Raw genomic sequence first — 18,502 nt, 5'->3', positions numbered from 1 at the left:
GAATATAAATGTGAATATACTAATGTAACTGTGTCTTCATTTGAAATCCATCAACATTGTGCAGATATTGTATCCCTTTCTTCTATTCATAATTCCACATGGTAAATTTCCTGTGACCCTAATGAGAGAGAGTGAAAGAAAAAGCGTAGCATGAAAACAGCTACCGTGTCTCCCCTCCTTCCTATTCTCCTCAGTCTATGCAACTGAAGGGTTTTTATTAACTTTATTTAATTATCCCACCAAGCTTCTTTTTTTTCTTACACTGGGCCATCACTGCCTGTGTCCTCCTCCCACTGTGTGAGCTTCATAATTTAATAAAGCTTCATTTGAGAGAGAAGTTGATTAAAAAAAAATTAAGCTCCAGTGATCACCCCAGCCTCAGCCCTCCCCGTTTTATGAAAAGATCCAATATTTCATATTATGAACATGTCGGGCAGAAATTATCACCGCAGGACATGTGAATGTTTTCCATACAACCGTATGACAATGACAGCAAACCCCACTATGGAGTATGTCCCAGTAAAATGTGAAAATGACAGGAGTTGGAACAATTTCACTCCTTAACTGTAGGTCAGGAATTTCTTTTCTCTTTTCCCCTTGTCCCTGCTGTCTGTCGATCAACCACGTGTTAATTTTTTCATTCATAATTCATATATTCCTACTTCTTCTGACAGCAGGTGACAGCCAAAACTTGTCTTACCCGGCTGTGAGGGAGATTTCTTATATTTCTACCTCATGACGACATTTGACTGCAATACTGGATTGAGGAGAAATTCCAGCCAACTGCCCACTGCTTGGTTTCGCTGTCGAAAATTGCACCAACAGTGTAATAACTTATGCACATGCAGACTCTTTGAAATACAATCTCCCTAAGTTATCCCATCTGTGCGGCATATACACACGCATACACACAAACTCACAGATATACAAAAATGTCCAAGCTGTCAATTCCTATCGTAAAAAAGGGGGGGAAAATGATAAATGCACAATCTAAACAGCAGCATAAAGTCAAATAGCTTCTCACTGCAGGAGAAACATAATCCACACAATTAATGCTTGAAAATTATAGCCTGGATCTAGTGGCAGTTTTGAACCATAAGTTATTGATTTGGAAATGAAAACCTGTACTCTTCAAGGTTAAACCCAGTCCACCCTCATTACTGCTCTGTCCTTGAGAGGCCCGCACCAGGGCTGCTGCAAGGAGTAGAGAGGACTGCTTTAATGAAGGTGAATTTAATAGGATTTAATGTATCTGGGGGCAATGGAGCAGCAGAGATATGGTTTTAACAAAGAGCAAGGGACTAAGGGTACAGCCAAGAGAGCAGCCATTTTCCTTTCTTCTTATTTATTTCACATTTGGCCGGGCAGAGTAAAAGCGCACCACATTTTCATCTGACTCAGCCCCAAGAGTCAGTGGTTAGATTTCTGTAGTCAGGACAATGCAAGCCTCTAGCTTTCCGTCTTAGGGTTCACACAGATATTGTATAACATGGCATCATTTTACCAGATGGAAATAATCAGACATGATGTTGGTATTACAAACTTTAACAGTTTTCCCAAAATGTTACTTTGTTTTAGCATGGGGCTATTTTGGCTCTGTTAGACCAAATTTGAGGTGTTTCCCTGATGATACATTGAATATTTCATATTGCTTTTAGCATTAAAACATTGGTGCTGGAGTGTTTTAATGCTGCAGGAAAAATAAAACTAAAACACTACTGACTGAGGATCATGTGATTCTGGATAATGTGAGGATGCAGACAGTATTGCCCATTCACAATCACACACATACAACACCTTTAGGGAGCCCACCAGGGATCGCCGTTAAGTTTTTGATCATCCCTACACACAAGTTACCAAGGTCTATTCTCTCACCACTTACTGAGCAAGTGTTTTCAAAGACGAAGCAATTGCATCATATCAGGCCTCTCCAGTTCAGCGCATTGTGTGGGAGCCTTAGGCTGCTGAAAGCCGAGCTTTAGGACGAGTAACGTTCCTACATCTTTTTATTTTCATAACCTGGTTCTATTATTAATTTGTGTGGAGCTTTCACAAACACTGAATTCCATTTGCTTCATGCAGCTTGGCCCTTCAGCTGCGAGGTCACGATCACGACTGCGGCTTTTGTAAGTCTAATGTGAACAATGTGTTCTTTCTGCAAATAACATTAAATGGCCCACTCCGAACGTAATGCTCCATAAATATGCCAAAATCTTAAAAAGAAATAAAAAACTTTCATACCTGGTTTTGAAATCCTTGCAGAGCCATTCCTCTTCTTTTCTCTGCCTTCTCTGCCTTTCTCTGGAAATCTGCTGGAGAGCTGACAGGGTGCTAATTCAAAAACAGACAGAGGGGAAGCAGAAATGTGATTACACATGCCAATGACATGCCGTAACTCAGTATTTGTTGTAGCCATTCCTATTGATCAACATACAGTCCTCTCCTCTAATGATGGGTGCAGTATGAAATCAAACTCTTCTTTTATCCCTCACTTATTCCCAGTCTCATCAAGACACATGTGAGAACAGGTTTGTCTCTGCTCGATTGAAGGAAACATTTCTCCATTTTAAATGCTGAACCATACTGCTGCTGATACACCTCAGTAGGGGGTGGGTTCAAAAGAGAAACTTCTCTGACATTTCCAAGGAGTGCATATTTAAAAAGACTAATACCTGAGGTATATGCAGCACATAATTAATGCACACTTCTTAAAAACACTGACCCTCTGCCAGGTCCATGCATGTGTGGATTATGATATTTGAAGGCAGGGCACTGTAGAAAAATCAGGAAAGGGCAGAGACTATCCAGTCTTCCCTTTTTTCTGTACATCTGAGAAAAAAGCTACCACAGGACTGACTGACAAGGATACTAACCCTGGATCAATGATATTCAAAAATTCACAATGCATATCAGGTCTGGGCAATATGGCCAAAGGTAATATCAAGATTTCATTTTTTTTATTTGAGTCTTTATCAATAATTTTCACAAATACTCATTTTTGCCCCCTGAGTGAATGTCACAAATCTGAGATTATCACTGTGCTTCCACAACCTGTAAGCATTGCATCAACATATATCAAACTTCTGCAATATTGTTATTTACGAAAATCACATTGTGATTTTCATTGATACTGTTTAATTGCCTAGCCCTAATCATACGAACTACTGCACCTGATAGCAGGAACATTATTATATGCAAGTTATTTTATAACCAGATCGGGAAAAGTGCTTCTTAGCACAGCTCTGCCTGTATGACCATGGTGTAAAAACTTAAAATGTTTCCAACACAAATGATCACAAAAGCAAATCATTCCATCTCCCATTACAATAGAGTTAATACAATGGATAAGTTGATAACCTAGTGGGCTGTGCTGATGTGACTGAAAGAATAAAGTGCTTAATGAGAAATGTCTCGACTTCCTTGAAGAGCTCCTCTTCCGAAAAAAACTTACAGATTTGTCTCTTCTCTAAAAATGTTCATCATTATTTGTAAGTGGACTAAAAGAAAACCTTTTAAATGCCGATTAATTTTTCACAGTTACTAAAAGTTTGCAATAGTTGTAAAGTAAGTCACATTTTTCACACATCTGCATTTTCCATTTTAATCTTTGACTTTCAGTGGTACTGTCTGTGATCCCTCAAACATGACTAATGAGAAGAACAGGTACCGGGAACAAGTGGTTTTAATTAAAATACTGGTTCACAGAAGACCTTGGAAAGGGGAGTTTTGTTAATCATTCTTCACAGTACCCTGAATGTTTTTCTTTTATTGGCAGCAGAGGACAGACTCAAAGAGACAAGAATTAAAAGCAGGAAGAAAGTGATACAGATTCATCCATATTTCAGTCATCGAATCACATTTTCTACACTGGCACTTTAGAAACAGAAAATACGCTAAAGAGGCAGTTTCAAAGCGTAATTAAACCCTGACACCAACAGTTTTAAGGATGCTGAGTTTCCTGTTTAGATAATAAAGAAAGTCCTTAAAACAGATGGGTGGCATATGAAAGCCTGTTTCCAAGGCCACACAAAGATTTGCTTTATTGATTCTGACAAGGAAAGACGTGGGGGGGGGGGGTCTACTTGAGTCATTCTTGAACTGCTGTTTGCAGGAGTCTGTGTAACCCACATCTCAACTTACTCATTCAACTAAAATCACTTGAAGACTAAAATCTAACTCTCAAGGTCCCAGTGAAACAGACTGAGAGCTGTGGTGTCACCAAATTGTTCAGATTTAAGAAAAAAGCATCTTAAGGCAGCAATATTTTTCTGGGGGTTAATATTCATACACGTAAACTTGATAACACTGTTTCATAGAAGAATATCTAGCTAAAGTTGCAAATCTAAGCTTTTTGTATTGGTCTACATTCGACAAAATTATTATTTGTCTTACATGATTAACATTACAGTGAAGCATGGCAAACATTTTTGCCCATGTAGCCTAATATGACCACTGGCTGAATACATCTTTTATAGATATACACTTCCCCACTGCACATGGATGGAAGAGAACCCACTTTACTCAGGTTAATATTAAACTCTCATTGTAGAAAGGGCTGTAAAAGAAATGGTTGATTGATTTGAATCAAATGTTCTATTTTCATAATCTAATCATTGTAGGCATTTTATAAACAAATACAACTTCGCAGTTGACGCTTCTCTGTTGAAGTAGAAGACAGTAAACAGAATATATTCAGGATTAGAATGACTCCAGAGGATTTAATCCTGGAGACGCAGCAGTAACATTACCAGCTGTAGTTAGAGTATGATCCACTTTGTTGGAGGCCATGTGATGAATGGAGGACAGAGGCTCGTTCAGCAGGTTCTTATCAAACCTTCTCTTTAACTTCGTGACTGTTGGTCAACAAACTGTTGGAACCTCAGCAGCGTTTACCTGCTTCTGTCTGAGCTGTCCAGATGTTCCTCTCTCTCTGCTCCGGTGGAAACTTGTTCACAAATCAACTGACTCACAGTGAAGGAGGGTTTTTTTTTCGATCACGCAAACTCTTCAAACTCCAGCGACTCGAACTAAGAAATGTTTGAACAACACGTGTTTGATTCCCTCAGTTCCGCCTCCACCTGTTTCACCACGAGGCTGCGACAGGTGCGACACAACTGCTATTCAAGGGATAGTTCACCTAAAAATGAAAATTCACTCATCATCACCTCACCACTGGAGGGGAGAGTGAAGTGTAGATGAGTAGTTAATGAGTGTTTTTTTAATTTTAGGTGAACTGACAGGACAACAGGAAGTGAAGTGTCCCTTCATTTACAGAAAGGTAATCAAAAATAGTATTGGAAAAATAATGCAATATAATGAAAAATTAAATAATCAATAAATGTATTAATTTAATATCCACATATAATATAATGAATCCTGAATATCCTCAGTGTGCATCCCTCTGAACTTTTCTGTTCCACATGCATAAAATAGTTTGCCTTGTACTTTCTGCACCCTTGAACAGCTCCTGTCTGTGACCTTGAATAGTTATAAAATGTAAAACTAATTATCATCATTAATCATTACGCTGCACTGAAATCTCTTCTTCTCTCTCTCTTCAAGACGTATAATATTCGGCTCCAAGTCTCCTGTGTGCTCACTGGACACCAGGCTCCAGTGGTTCAGCGTGTGGGGACAAAGTCTCCTCCGTCCAGGATGTCACCCTGTGGAGCCTGTCACCAGGCCTGGTGTGTGCCTGAGGGATTAAATATATAAAAGATAAACTATTTCTGATGTATTGTGACAGTTTTGCTTTTTTGTGGTTGTAATTAATAGTTTACCTGATAACACATTGACAAAGGGACCAGCAAAGTTCAGTTTGACATGTAGACGTCAAGCTGTTAACTGGAGTTCTGGAAAACAAGAGGTGTCTGTTTCATTAATGAAAATATAATGCTCCCAAAACAACCTTGTTTCTGAAATTGTATACTTTGTTGTTTCATATTTGTTTTATTTGATACAAACCAAATGTATATCCTCTCTCAGCTTAATTTGCAATTCAAACATGAGGGTCAGACTGGCTCCATTACATTACCCTGTACTGTTACAGTGAAATCTGAAGGTTCCACAATAAACTACTACTTTTTTTTTCTTTTCTGTTCCCATCAGTGTTTCTTCGGCTCAAAGCCTTCTACAGTCTGCTGCTCCACTTTGTAGTTAACAACATCCATCCCTCAACGCTGCTGTGACAATGAAGCTGCAGAGCGGCAAAGACGAAGCACTCCTCACCCATCTGAGAGCTGCATGTGTCCATCTGGAAAAGACATCGAAACAAACAGGTTGTAAGGGCAACTGGAGTCTCTCTCTCCCTCTCTCTCCCTCTCTCTGTCCCTCTTTTTCAAAATGCCTCCCAGACCTGCTGGTGTCTGTGACAGGCCCTCTCCTGGTGAGCTAGCCTCCATGATGAATGGCCACCTTTCCACTCTTTATCGCCCCACTAAATCATGTGCTTACCATGCTTTTATGACCAATTTTTGCTGCTTTGTTTTACCTTCTTCAATTTTTTTGTTGAATGAAACTCCAAAGGCCGGTTTCTTTTCTTTTTTTTCTTTTTGCAGCGTACATCGTATCAATCTTTTAGGTTTTATCACCGCATTGGTATTCAGGTGCCGATCTGAGATCCGGCCATATTAGTCGACTTCACTGAAACAAATGTGTCAGACATTGTTTGGACAGGAGAGAGGCTCTTGTCTATAATGAAAAAAAACTTCCAGAATATTTTATTTCATTCATTTACTGTTTCCTAACCTCCATCTTTTATGCAGCACTCTCGGCTTTTCTAACCAACAAGTAACTTGACAAATAGGCAGGAATGTGTCTATTGTGCTGCTGGAAATGCATAAATAATGTATGAGTCTGAGCGTCACACACACAGAGTTGGTCAGAATAAAGAGACTGACAGGCAGACAGAGCAGAGGGCCAGAGAGGAGACCTTTTTAATCTTAAACTATAATAAAATGCTACATAATGGAGTTCATCCAGTGTTTGTGAAGGTGTCTATCTTTTTCTGTTGATGATCATTTTTCATGTTTTGATGGTTTGTAATTCACCACAGGTAGTAAGCATGTGTATGAGTTAGTGAAGAGTCTGACATCAGTTCTGTGAGATAGTGAGTTTTAACCAAAACAGATTTCTGTCTTTTTCCAAGATAATTAACATCATAACTTAGACCAAAGGAGATCGGTGCTACATTTCTTTCAACACTCTTTCTGTTCCATTCAACCCACGTTCTGCAGACATTTTGAAGAAGCAGCTCAAGACTCATCTGTTTGATCTTCATTTGCTTTTAATGCAACTTGTCTGCTTGTGCGTAGTCTCTATTCGCTCTTTGTTTTTGTGTGTGAAGCACTTTGTGACTTTTGTTCTTGAAAGGTGATAGATACCTTTATTATATTATTAACTGCTACAGGAGGATTGACACGTGACAAAGCTCACTGGCCAGGTCACTGTCCTGGATCCCCTGGTCACCATCTAACATCTGCATGGGCTTTTACAGAAATGATCAAATAAAAGGTCATTTATACCAAATGTATCAAAGTAATTGAGATTGAAATGCTTGTATAATGTATGAATACATGTAGCACCAAAAGACAATTTAATGAAAACTGAATTTTCCAAGAGTCTGTACCTAAATGTATTGCATGCTGGGAGTGCATCAAATCTAACAATGGCTGACTGAGGACAAAGAGTCATGATATTATCAATACATTCCTCACATTTGCCTAAATGCATGTGGATGTTGACACTTCCTGATGGTATAATATACTACAGCAAAACAGACACAACACTGGTCATCAACACACAAATAAATATCAGGCAGATAAAACCTATAAAAGTGTTTTATAACTGATAAAGCCGCGAGGGAGCTTTTGCTACAGCAGATTAAAGTTGGGCCGGATATGATGTACTGTGTCTCCCCCCAGTGGACAGATTAAACCTGCCTTTCTACATTGTCCTGAATGATGCTCATCTATACGATTGACTTCTTTGCCAATTAATGAAGCTGGACCAGATTAAACATTAAACATTTAATGTTGTAGTTGATTCATGTCATATTAAGTCCAAAGACAATGTTCAGAGTTTAATGGGACAAATAAGTTTGCAGTTACAGTGTAGTACAGTATATAACGCAGAAATCGGTATATCTGTTTTGTTTATTTATGTTTTTGAATTCACAAACTATCACCAATATTCATCCGCCACTACGCTTCGCTGACAGAATCTCACAGACCAGAGAAGCTTATTCTGCAGTCATCCTACAACATGGGGCTTTTTTATGATCTATCAATCACCTGCACAAAGCTTGAGTGTGTGAGCCACTGCCAGGGGAGGTCTGACCTGCGGCCTAGCGTGACATTCAAGGAAGGAGTGCTGCTCACCCAGGAAATCCCATTACACCAAAGTATGATGGATATCAGGACTGGCAAAGCTCATATGTGGTCTGACATATAATTCGTTATAATTTGCACACGAAAAAAAAAAAAAGTATGACCACGTTCACCTTTTCCTCGTCTTTCACTTTTTCAAAACTCTGTCCTAAAACACACACTGACTTATGAGCCTTGTATTTGCATTCCAGCTCAAAAAAGATAATGAAGTGATGGATGAAATCATCAATCAAGTATTTGATTGTACAATTGTACAGATGCCAGCATTTTTTACTTTGTATGTTTTTTTAATAAAGCTAGATTTATTTTCTTTAATCATTTTATACAGGAATTAGTATCACTTACCTTAAAACTAAAAGCAAAGGTTCATCAGAGGCACTGTTCCAAAAGTCTCCTAATGTTTGTGTGTCCTACATTTATTCTTCTTTACCAAATTTATTATTCACGGTAACAGATATATACGTGATCTTCTGTTAAAGTTCAATAAAATACATCCCAGCATGCATCCTTTGGATGTGACTTTGACTTTATTGACCTTTTCTTTGATGACATTTATTTTCCCAATAAAATGAACTAGTAATGAACGTTTGTCGACATGTAAGTCACACATGTTTCTCACAGGTCTTATCTGTTTTGGGTCCTCACAGTGTGTCTTGTTTATCTGTGTCTGAACTCTCCCCTTTGTATGCTTTACTGATAAGAAACAAGCAAACAGACAGTGGGCCAGATTTCAGCGCTGTGAGTGGACCATCACAGCAGCCACAAGATTATTAGGAGTGACACTGTAGAGAAGATCGAAAGGGTCAAGAAGACAAAAACTAAAGCTGCAAGAAACAGGAGAGAGAAAAAGGAAAAGGAACAGGCACACACATGGGACGCCTGCGTCAAAGAGCGACTGAGTGTGTGAAGTTACAGTTACAGTCGGATCTGGCGGAGTTTCACATATCAGTTAAATTTAAAAACCCTGGAGCCTCGTCAGAGAGCATGAAGGTCACTGGGACCATCCTGTAACTGGAGTTCACTCATCGCAGCCCAGAGACCGAGCATTTAAACAACACAATGGTGACACCGCTGCAAACAAACACAACAGGTAAGATGACAACAACATCACCTGCATCAATCTGGACCACACAAGTAAGAGCTACTTTGTTGTCCTCGGTTGCTGCTGAAGAAAATGTTGAATTTGAAGCAGTTATTCTTCTCAGATAGAGACAAACATGCAAAGCTGCAACCAAAAATAATTTATTTATATTACAAATAATTAAGGAAGCAATTTAAAGTCTTTCAATGGTCCAATCAGTGATCCAGAATGATCACAATGATACTAAACAGACAACAGCAGCGAATGATTACAACTGAGAAGCTGTTAATGTTTATTTTTTCTTAGAAATAACAATTTGAAAGATAAACCAATGATTAAAATAGCTGTGTAATAATCTTCTGTCCTTCAACTTATCGCTCCAGAATTGGAGTTTACATTCTGATCTAATTTCCTTCATATTCATAGTCTTATCCTCTGTTATCCTTATAATTAGGGCTCCGCTGGGCTGAATCAGACCCTCTCCCTGCCATTTTAAATGGAAAAGCTTTACCAACAGGCCGCTCATCAAATCCAGATAACTGCGAGGCAAATGTATTCTAATCTCTTAATTCAATCTAACTGATCTTTGACCACAGCAAAGCATTTTCTCTGTTAAACTATAATCCCTATAGCCGCTTCATCTCCCTAAACTAAGTATGCAATTTACATACATTATAGCCTGGGGTCTGTTCAGTACAGGCATCAGTGCAGGAGCGCTGCTCCAAGAGCATGTATTCCGACGGTCAGTGCTTTTTAAAGGGAGACAATCCTGCAGCAATCAAACACTGGTGAGATGCAATTTAGAGAAACATGGAGGGAGAATTTAAACAGAGCAGCCAATGTAAAATTAGCCAGAGGAGAATGGCGGACTCAGCACCACTGACCTCTAACTGCTTTAATTACACGAGGAGTTTTCTCTTCTTCTTGGGTTATAACCAGCAGTTCTCCTCCGAGGCCTATATCAGCAGTCACACAGAGCGGTGATAGCTCCACCTTTACAACCGTCTTTTATCATCACTGTACTGCAACTGTGTCCACGTGCAAGGTTGTGTCTGTTCACAGAGTGGAATATGACTCATTATGTATCTTTATACGTCGGTTGGTTTGTTTGTAATCTAGATTACAAACAAACCAACCGGATGGATGACCTCAAAACTTAGTGGAAGGATGTAGTATGTGTCGGGGAAGAACCCATTCAATATTGGTGCAGATAAGGCCACTCTCTTTGACAAATAGCATTTCACAGTTTTCTAAGAGAATAATTGATGGATTTTGATGAAAATCAGGCACATTTAGGAGACTAATATCTATCACTCTTTTACAAGTCTCCAATTCAAACTTTTCATCAGGTATTTTTACCATAAACCATAATAAAAGACATCTTCAGACATGTTTTGAAGTACTTTTTAATTGTATTAATAGATTCGGGACTGTCAGTCCCTTACCCATCACCACCACAGCCTGAGCGAGGCAGGACTCAGTGTTCGATCTGCACAGACAGAGCCACAGGTAAACATTACGGTGCCTCCAGCTGTGACGGCTGCAAGGGCTTCTTCAGGAGGAGCATCCGCAACAATCACACTTACAACTGCAGGTGAGCTCCATCATACAACGAATCACGAACCAATAACACGGTGTTCACTCTATATCTTATTATCCAACAATGTCAATATAGACACACCAGGAACACAAAAGGTTGTTATTCAAGGTGAAGTGAGAAGTTTCTCTGTGGTGTTATCACATTACACAGCAAAGTGACATGTATCATACAGAAACTTCACCTTGCAATAGAACAGCAACCTTATAGATGCTGGGGCGAGTCCGGGCATGGAAACAATAAAATATATGTAATGACATCGGACTGTAAATCAATGGTGAGATATAGCTGCTGTGTCTTTTTATTTTCCCATGTGAGGTGTTGATTGATGCATGCTTTGACAACTACAGATTCTGTCATGTCTTAACTTGCTTTTTTTTTAAAGTGTCCATGGGAGCAGATTAAATTATCAGGTCGCTAAAGTACAAGATATCATCAATGCCTTAAAGGTCCAGTGTGTAAGATTTAGGTGAAAGGGAACTATTGGCAGATATTTAATGTAGAATAATCCTCATGATGTTTTCACTAGTTCGTTTCATCTAAATTGTATGAATTGTAGTTTTCTTTACCCCAGAAAAGGTCCTTTATATTTAAATACTTTATATTTACATCGAGGGGACCCTCTCTACGGAGGCCACCATTTTTTTATACATTAGTCCAGACTGGACAAACTAAACACCTTTTGAGTTTTTATGACAACTACCTACTTGCTACCACAAGTTCTTTGTTTGGAAGGGGAGGGTGAGGTGAGGGGTGTTCAGCTGCAACATGAAACTTCACCACTTGATGTGTTGTGTAAAAGCTTTAAACATTGATTCCATCTAAGTTAGACAATGTTTTAAATATTGTTATAATCTTGATGTGCTCTTTTACACATGACATTCATTACACTTGTGTTCATCCTGGGCAAGGGATCCTCACTCTCCAGAGGTTTCTGCATTTTAAATGTTTTTTTGGTGGTTTTCATCACCAATAATGAGCTAAACTGCGATTTGTGAACATGAGCCACACAAATAAAATGTGATTTGACTTGAAACCAAAGCACTTTTCTTTTCAGGTTCAACAGTCAGTGCACAGTGGACAAAGACAAAAGGAACCAGTGTCGTTACTGCAGACTGCAAAAGTGTTTCAAGGTTGGAATGAGAAAAGAAGGTCAGAGGAAAAGTTTGTATCTCCTTAAGCAGATTCTCTAAGAAAATAGATTACAAGAACCTCCATATAAGTTTCAGAATTAAACTTGTATTCACTGCATACCATTTGCATTTAAGATTTGTCATCCCCTCTTGCAAGGAGAAAGGATCAGGGGTGGTTTTATAGAGAAAACATATTTCGGTTTATTTCTTGGGAAACAATGAGAGCAACTGTGTTGATTTTCATGTGTATTAATGTGCACTATGTGAATATTTAGTCTTATCTCCCGTTGACTTGCACAGTTGAGCGGGAGGAGAAAGAGATGTGATCGGAGGAACCACGAATAGTCCCCACACATGAATAATTAACACAAACTGAGCATGGGTAAATATTTGTTTTGCATTTTCCTGGAGAGACGCTGCTCTGAATCCCCTGAAGTGAAGGCTACAAATTTAAAAGTTTACTTCACTAATTTGCCTGGTTTGCATAACATGCTGCAGGATCACTTTCACACCGAAGGCCAGCAGCACAACTGTGGCAGAAATAAAACAAGAAACAGACTCTGCATTTTCATTTTATACTTGACCAGACTTTTAACTGATGATGCAGCCGAGATTCATTTGTGACATTGTCATGCAGCACCATGCCAGAGTTATCCTCCCGCTCCTGCTCTGCTATAGTTTGATTAATACACTGCTGATTGGTTGGTGAGAGGACAGCTCTGATGAGTGATTACTCCGACATTCACTTCTGTTGTCTAACACCAGAGGCCATCGACTGCTCGCCTCCTTATTACCTGTACAGAGGGATCATCAACATGTGATGTCATCTCCTCCACTGAACATAATCCTCAACATCAAGCATCCACGCGTCCACGCCCACTTTTTTATTGTCAGCAGCAGATGTAAGAAGCTGTTGTCAACATCAGAATATTAAATCAAGATACGCAGGTTGACATGACAAGATTAAAATATAATTACCTTCGCAAAGGAGGTTATGTTTTTCTTCTGTGTTTGTTTCATGATTATGCGAAAGCTACAGGACGGATTACCATGAAACTTGGTGGGAGGATGTGGTATAGAGGGACAAGAAGAACCATGAATTTTCCTTGATGTTTTCATTGATTTCTCAGAGAATAATTCATGGATGAAAAAATGTTTAACAGATTGATATTTACGACTTTGTGCAAATAAAAATCTAGATCTGGAGAACTTTAATTTGGTTTCATAAGTGGAACGGTTCCACAAGATATAGTTTTCACCTGTTCCATCTACTTCATCCCCAATTAGTTCCCATTAGAGGCGGTGACATTTAATTTCTCTGAGCGACTTCACATCCTGCAACAGATACGCTCACATCACCAACTGGGAGATTTCAGGGAACAGGAGATTTTTACTTCCCTCTCATTTCGGCCACATTTGGCGCAGCTAATGTTGGAATGAACAGCAACTCAAATGTCACAGAGGACAGAGGGACCTTGTGGAGGCAATGAGAAGGTCTTTTCTTTCAGAACATGTTTGCGGCCGAGGTGAGGCCTGCAGAAGCCAAAAAACCTCTCTGATGGTTTTTTTTCCCTTTTTTAATCTTCAGCTGTTCAGAATGAGAGAGGCTGCATCAACAGTCACAGAGCCAAGGGACAGACAGTGGGCACTCTGTCCATCACTGTGCTCCAGCGAGCAGAGGCCAGCGTGACACAGGTAACTCACCTATGAAGTAGTTCTGGATCAGAAATGGACTCTTTGAAGGGACACTCTATTTCTGGGAATTGATGAGAGACAAAGAGGTTATAAGTTACATTTCAAACATCCAACATTTAGCCACTGACCAGTAGCAGACACTGACCAGTAGCTTTTTTGGATCCTCTGGAAACATATTTTGCAGACCCTGGGGACCCAGAATAATAATCATCTATTAGATTGCACCAGAGGATCTGGGATTGTGTGCCTTTAAATGAATAATAACAACCACATGTTCACTTGTGCATGTATAAGAAATGCTCAGAAATGGGTGAAATGATTGGCAAAGAAGAAGTTACTAAGATATATGTGGGTTGTTTTTTCCATCTTGATCATCGTGTGGCCTCCATCCACCAAATCCTCCTCTACCTGCCTTGACTTGCTTTAATCTTCACATCTCCAAGCAGCAACACACCTATCAGCATCATCACCCTCCTCATACTCCCATCCCCATCCTTCACCCTCCCCACACACACACTCGCACACTTCCTTCCGAGCATCACCTGCCTCCACAGTGGACTCACACATTTTGCTTTTGTCAGTTTCCAGCTCCAGTCTCACCCAGGAGTCATGACATCAACACCAAGAAGAGAGCCTGTGTGGGTGACGTGTTTCACTCCATGAAGCAGCAACTCCTCCTGCTGGTGGAGTGGGCAAAACACATCCCAGAGTTCTGCAGCCTCCCTTTGGATGACAGGGTGAGAAAAGCACAGAAGAACCTCTTGTACCCACAGTTACACTTTACCTGTCTGTGCATAATAAAGTAACAATGTTCACTTTTAACTGTTAATTTACATTTCAAAGCTGCACATGACATGAAGCCTGTGTGTCTGTTTGCAGGTAACCTTGCTACGAACCCACTCTGCAGAGCATCTTATTCTAGGGGCAGCAAGACGCTCTTTACCTTACAACAATCTCATTCTTCTAGGTAGCACAGATTAAACAGTTTATGTTCTTTATTTAGGTCATTATTCAGTTATGTCCTGAATTCTCACTTGTATCTATTGTTTGTGTTTATTGAGCAGGCAACAACTTTGTGATCCCCCTGAGAGATGCACAGACAGAGGTGTCCAGAGTGGCTTTCAGAATCCAAGAGGAGCTGGTCAAACCTCTCAGAGAGCTGGACATCGCAGACACAGAGTTTGCTTGCCTCAAAACCATTGTCTTCTTCAGCCCGGGTCAGTTGTATTTCCTGCTCTGTCACATGACCACACCACTGCACAAGATGTACTCCCTCAGATGTGTTTGTTTTCTTGGAACCTGCATGTGTAGTTTGAGTGTGAGTCATCTCTGTTCAGTGTTTCCTGGAAATGTTCTGATATTATCAAGACGTGGTGAACATCTTGGAGGTTCGCCTGCTGAACTCAATTTACCAGAGTCAGTGGCTGTAGAGGCAGGGAGACCACGGGAGCAGAGGACTGAATAACTGATTCAACTCTGCACTAGTCTTGTGATTATTACACAACTTTTATTTAATCCTATTTTCTATCCTTGTTTTTTTTTTACTCCAACTGAACTTACTCCAGCTTATCTAGAATTTTTTGTTATTCTCATTATTACCCTGCTGTTATGTTACCAACTGATCTACTAAGAACTGTATGCAAGTTTAATTTCCTTAAAATATATATATATATATTCAATTTAATTTGATATCAGGGTGAGCAGAGAAACTCCTTTGGCAGCCTGTGAACTTATTGGCTTTATCATTTATGTATCAGTGATAAAGGCATACTTTCTTATTTAAAATAAAGTTTACACAAAACCAAAAGTTATAGTTTGTCAAATGCCATTTTAAAAAACAATTAAGCCTTAACCCTGTGAAATCAGCCTCTTTGTTTCTCATACAACAATAATTGTTAGTCGTATATTGCCATCTTATCTACATGGATAAAATTCTTCCCTTCTTTCACCCATGTTAACAATCCCCGGATAAAACGTTACTCTAGTGTATTCATACTCTTTCTGTTATGGTGTCCTCTCTCCTCTTCATTAGTCGTATATCCTCTTACCTTGGTCCTGCAGATTGTCCCGGTTTGGAGAATCCTCAGTTTGTTCGACATCTGCGTTTCCAGGCCCAGCTGCTGCTGGAGGAGGCGACCTGTGAGCAGAGGGGAAGGTTCGGGGAGCTCTTGCTGATCCTGCCCGCCCTGCAGAGTGTGGCCTGGCAGATGGTGGAGACTCTGCACTTAGCACAGCTGCTGGGTGAAGCCAGAATGGACAGCCTGTTGCAGGAGATGCTTCTGGGAGAAGGAGCCAAGACAGGACGTGAAATGAGCACAGGTATGAGACACTGACTTCAACCTACAGTCTGTTAAAAGACATCATCATGTACTCGCACTGAGCTCTGAAGCTTGTTCAGTTTGATCATGTGCTCCAGTTTCACCTCTTCCTTCAGACAACGGTACGACTCAGGAGCAGCAAAGAGCTTCATGTTGGCCCTTCATGTTAGCACTCACAAAACAAACTATCACAACATGTGAACTTGCACTTCCCCATAAAATATTGTATATCTTAAGCAGCAAGGAGCAGTTGTGCGCAATCAGGTTTCAGCTCTGATTAGTTATAATGAAAACAAAAAGAGTGTAAAAATGTCACAGCAACAACAATTCATATTATAGTAATAATAATAATTGTTGTTGTTGTCTGCAAAGAGAAACAGAGAGAGAGAGAGGGGAGAAGTGCTCAGTGCATGATGTCTGTGTCTCTCGCAGCTCTTGCAGGTGGTTCTCCTGCTGCCCACGCAGACTGGCACTAAGGTGCACAGACACACCAATGCTGCCAACGTGCCCACGACATATACCAGAGGCACCTGTCCGCAAGAAATGTCAAAAAAACAACTTGTCCAAGGAGCAGAAGAGTGTTATGAGCTGGAAACAACACACACTACAATATTCACACTCAGCCACATTGTACATACATAAAAAATGCTTTATTTACTTGTTTCCACACGATTAATGTTATAATCATTCCTAATTGAATTATGTATCTTTGAGTGTAATATTGTGCATTTATCTAAGACAAGATGTAAATCAGGTTTTCACCTGTTCTACCTTTCACACAAGCAAGTGAATCAGTGGATCATTAATACTGAGCTCATTGTAAGACTGTAAATTAAAGTGTCTGACATGTGCAACTGGTACATTGCACTGAACTGTAACCAAACACAATTCACTCATTGCAACACACAACATTATGATTTCATTGTTATCTAGTGCAACACCCAACACTTTTCAGCAGAGGGCACCAAAAGCCTGTTCGGAAACATATTTGTTGGCCCAAGTGGGAGTTGACATTGCAAGAGTCAGGATCTAAGTAAAAAACAGAGAGAGTAGCATTTTGATTTAATGAAAAGTGTCATCATTCTCGAGGATCTGAAAATATTGTAATGAAGAAACCACCTGCTGTCTACCTGTAGCTTTTCCATCAAGCACAGCGTCCACCTGGATTCTCAGCTATTCATCTTTCATTCAACAGTGCAGGAGCTGAAAGGAACTGCAATGACTCAATATCACCTAATGACAAAAGTGTGTTCTGCTTAATGAAACCCTCTCTCTCTGTCTCTACTCTGCTTTCATTTCTTAATTCCTGACTTCATATAAAAACAAAATTAAATCCAACTTTTTATTCTTTCTTGGAGTCATTGGATGCTGTTTCCACCACAGTATGTATAATCCAAACGTATTGGAAGTGAATACCTCTGTTCTAAAGACACTCATGCGTCACAGTAATCAGTTTTGCTGAATGGTGACGTCTTTCTTTCCATTTGACTCAGTATCAGGCCTGTGGTATTTACACTTTGCCCAATCAGATGAGGATTCCTGACGGTGAAGTAAGTTATATAACATTATATAATAAAGTTAAGTGGTTCAATTCTCTGCAGACCGTGGAAGTCTTTTCAAAGTTTACATTTCCCTCATACATAGTATGTGCTGGGCTTGCACTCTTACACCAGCATAAACACTGTACAGTATTTTCATATGGACCAGCCAGATTCCTCACAACCGCTGAAAGACGTAACAATGGGACACAGCGCTGAAGGACGGTTTGGAAAAGATTGATGAGGCTGCATTGTTCAGCAAATATAATTTCCTGGGACATCAGTTCTTCATCTACACAAAAACATCTGATGAAGTGTTTTTAACCTTTCAGAATGTATTATGTCAATGTAATGCCTCTTTGCATGCTCCTTGCGTGAGTGCGCATTTCACGTTAGCCCCTAATTGTCCTCAAAACAACTGAGGCTTGAGTACTATGCAGTGGCTGATTCAATTCCGACCTTCGCTCCACGTCTTCACTGCTCTCTCTCCCCACCCCTCCAGCTTAAATCGTGCCATATCAATAAAGGCCGAAGAGCCCAAAATATCTGAAATGTGCTCATGTACGTGGGAATAGGCTCCGAGCTATGATGATGAACAAGATTAGTAAAAAAATAGAGAGAAACTGAAGAGCTGCATGTATTTCTGTCTGTTTTCCTGTGTCTGTGGGACTTTACTGACGTGTATTACAACTTGCCTTTGTCCAGTGACGTCTCCTGGATGACAAACTCAAATTTAGGATTATTAAAACTTGT

At 39.8% G+C, this 18,502-nt stretch overlaps 2 protein-coding genes and 1 long non-coding RNA gene across 5 annotated transcripts in view; 2 read left to right on the top strand and 1 right to left on the bottom strand.

Moving 5' to 3' along the window:
- Positions 1-5,034, bottom strand: part of zfhx3b (zinc finger homeobox 3b) — a 324,823-nt gene extending 319,789 nt beyond the window's left edge. For 2 of the 3 annotated variants that reach the window (XM_069524024.1, XM_069524002.1), the window contains exons 1-2: positions 4,894-5,034; positions 2,242-2,331 (exon numbers count right to left, since the gene is read on the bottom strand). The gene's annotated coding sequence lies outside the window, so the exon portion shown is untranslated. The other variant, XM_069524010.1, reaches the window with a different exon arrangement.
- LOC138407495 (uncharacterized) lies at positions 4,999-7,924 on the top strand. The gene is made up of 4 exons (XR_011240926.1): positions 4,999-5,103; positions 5,229-5,278; positions 5,563-5,687; positions 6,109-7,924. It is a non-coding gene; the product is annotated as an uncharacterized lncRNA (long non-coding RNA).
- A 1,215-nt stretch (positions 7,925-9,139) lies between these two features.
- hnf4b (hepatic nuclear factor 4, beta) lies at positions 9,140-17,549 on the top strand. Its single transcript, XM_020098718.2, has 9 exons — positions 9,140-9,477; positions 10,891-11,062; positions 12,123-12,217; positions 13,787-13,893; positions 14,475-14,630; positions 14,773-14,860; positions 14,958-15,110; positions 15,955-16,212; positions 16,644-17,549. The coding sequence occupies exons 1-9, from the start codon at positions 9,447-9,449 to the stop codon at positions 16,685-16,687; spliced, it is 1,104 nt and encodes a 367-aa protein (XP_019954277.1). The 5' UTR covers positions 9,140-9,446; the 3' UTR covers positions 16,688-17,549.
- The last annotated feature ends 953 nt before the right edge of the window (positions 17,550-18,502 follow it).

Source organism: Paralichthys olivaceus, chromosome 1, assembly GCF_024713975.1.
Source record: "Paralichthys olivaceus isolate ysfri-2021 chromosome 1, ASM2471397v2, whole genome shotgun sequence".
NCBI classification, from domain to species: domain Eukaryota; kingdom Metazoa; phylum Chordata; class Actinopteri; order Pleuronectiformes; family Paralichthyidae; genus Paralichthys; species Paralichthys olivaceus.
The sequence above is the reverse complement of the archived record's forward strand: the minus strand, read 5'-3'. Positions and strand labels throughout refer to the sequence as shown.

What these genes read in the sequence shown, in the direction of transcription:
- hnf4b (XM_020098718.2), top strand. Translation starts at nt 9,447, where the DNA reads ATGGTGACACCGCTGCAAACAAACACAACAG. An exon ending in CAGAGGCCAGCGTGACACAG is followed by an intron (nt 13,894 to 14,474) that starts GTAACTCACCTA and finishes TGCTTTTGTCAG; the next exon opens with TTTCCAGCTCCAGTCTCACC. An exon ending in CATTGTCTTCTTCAGCCCGG is followed by an intron (nt 15,111 to 15,954) that starts GTCAGTTGTATT and finishes TTGGTCCTGCAG; the next exon opens with ATTGTCCCGGTTTGGAGAAT.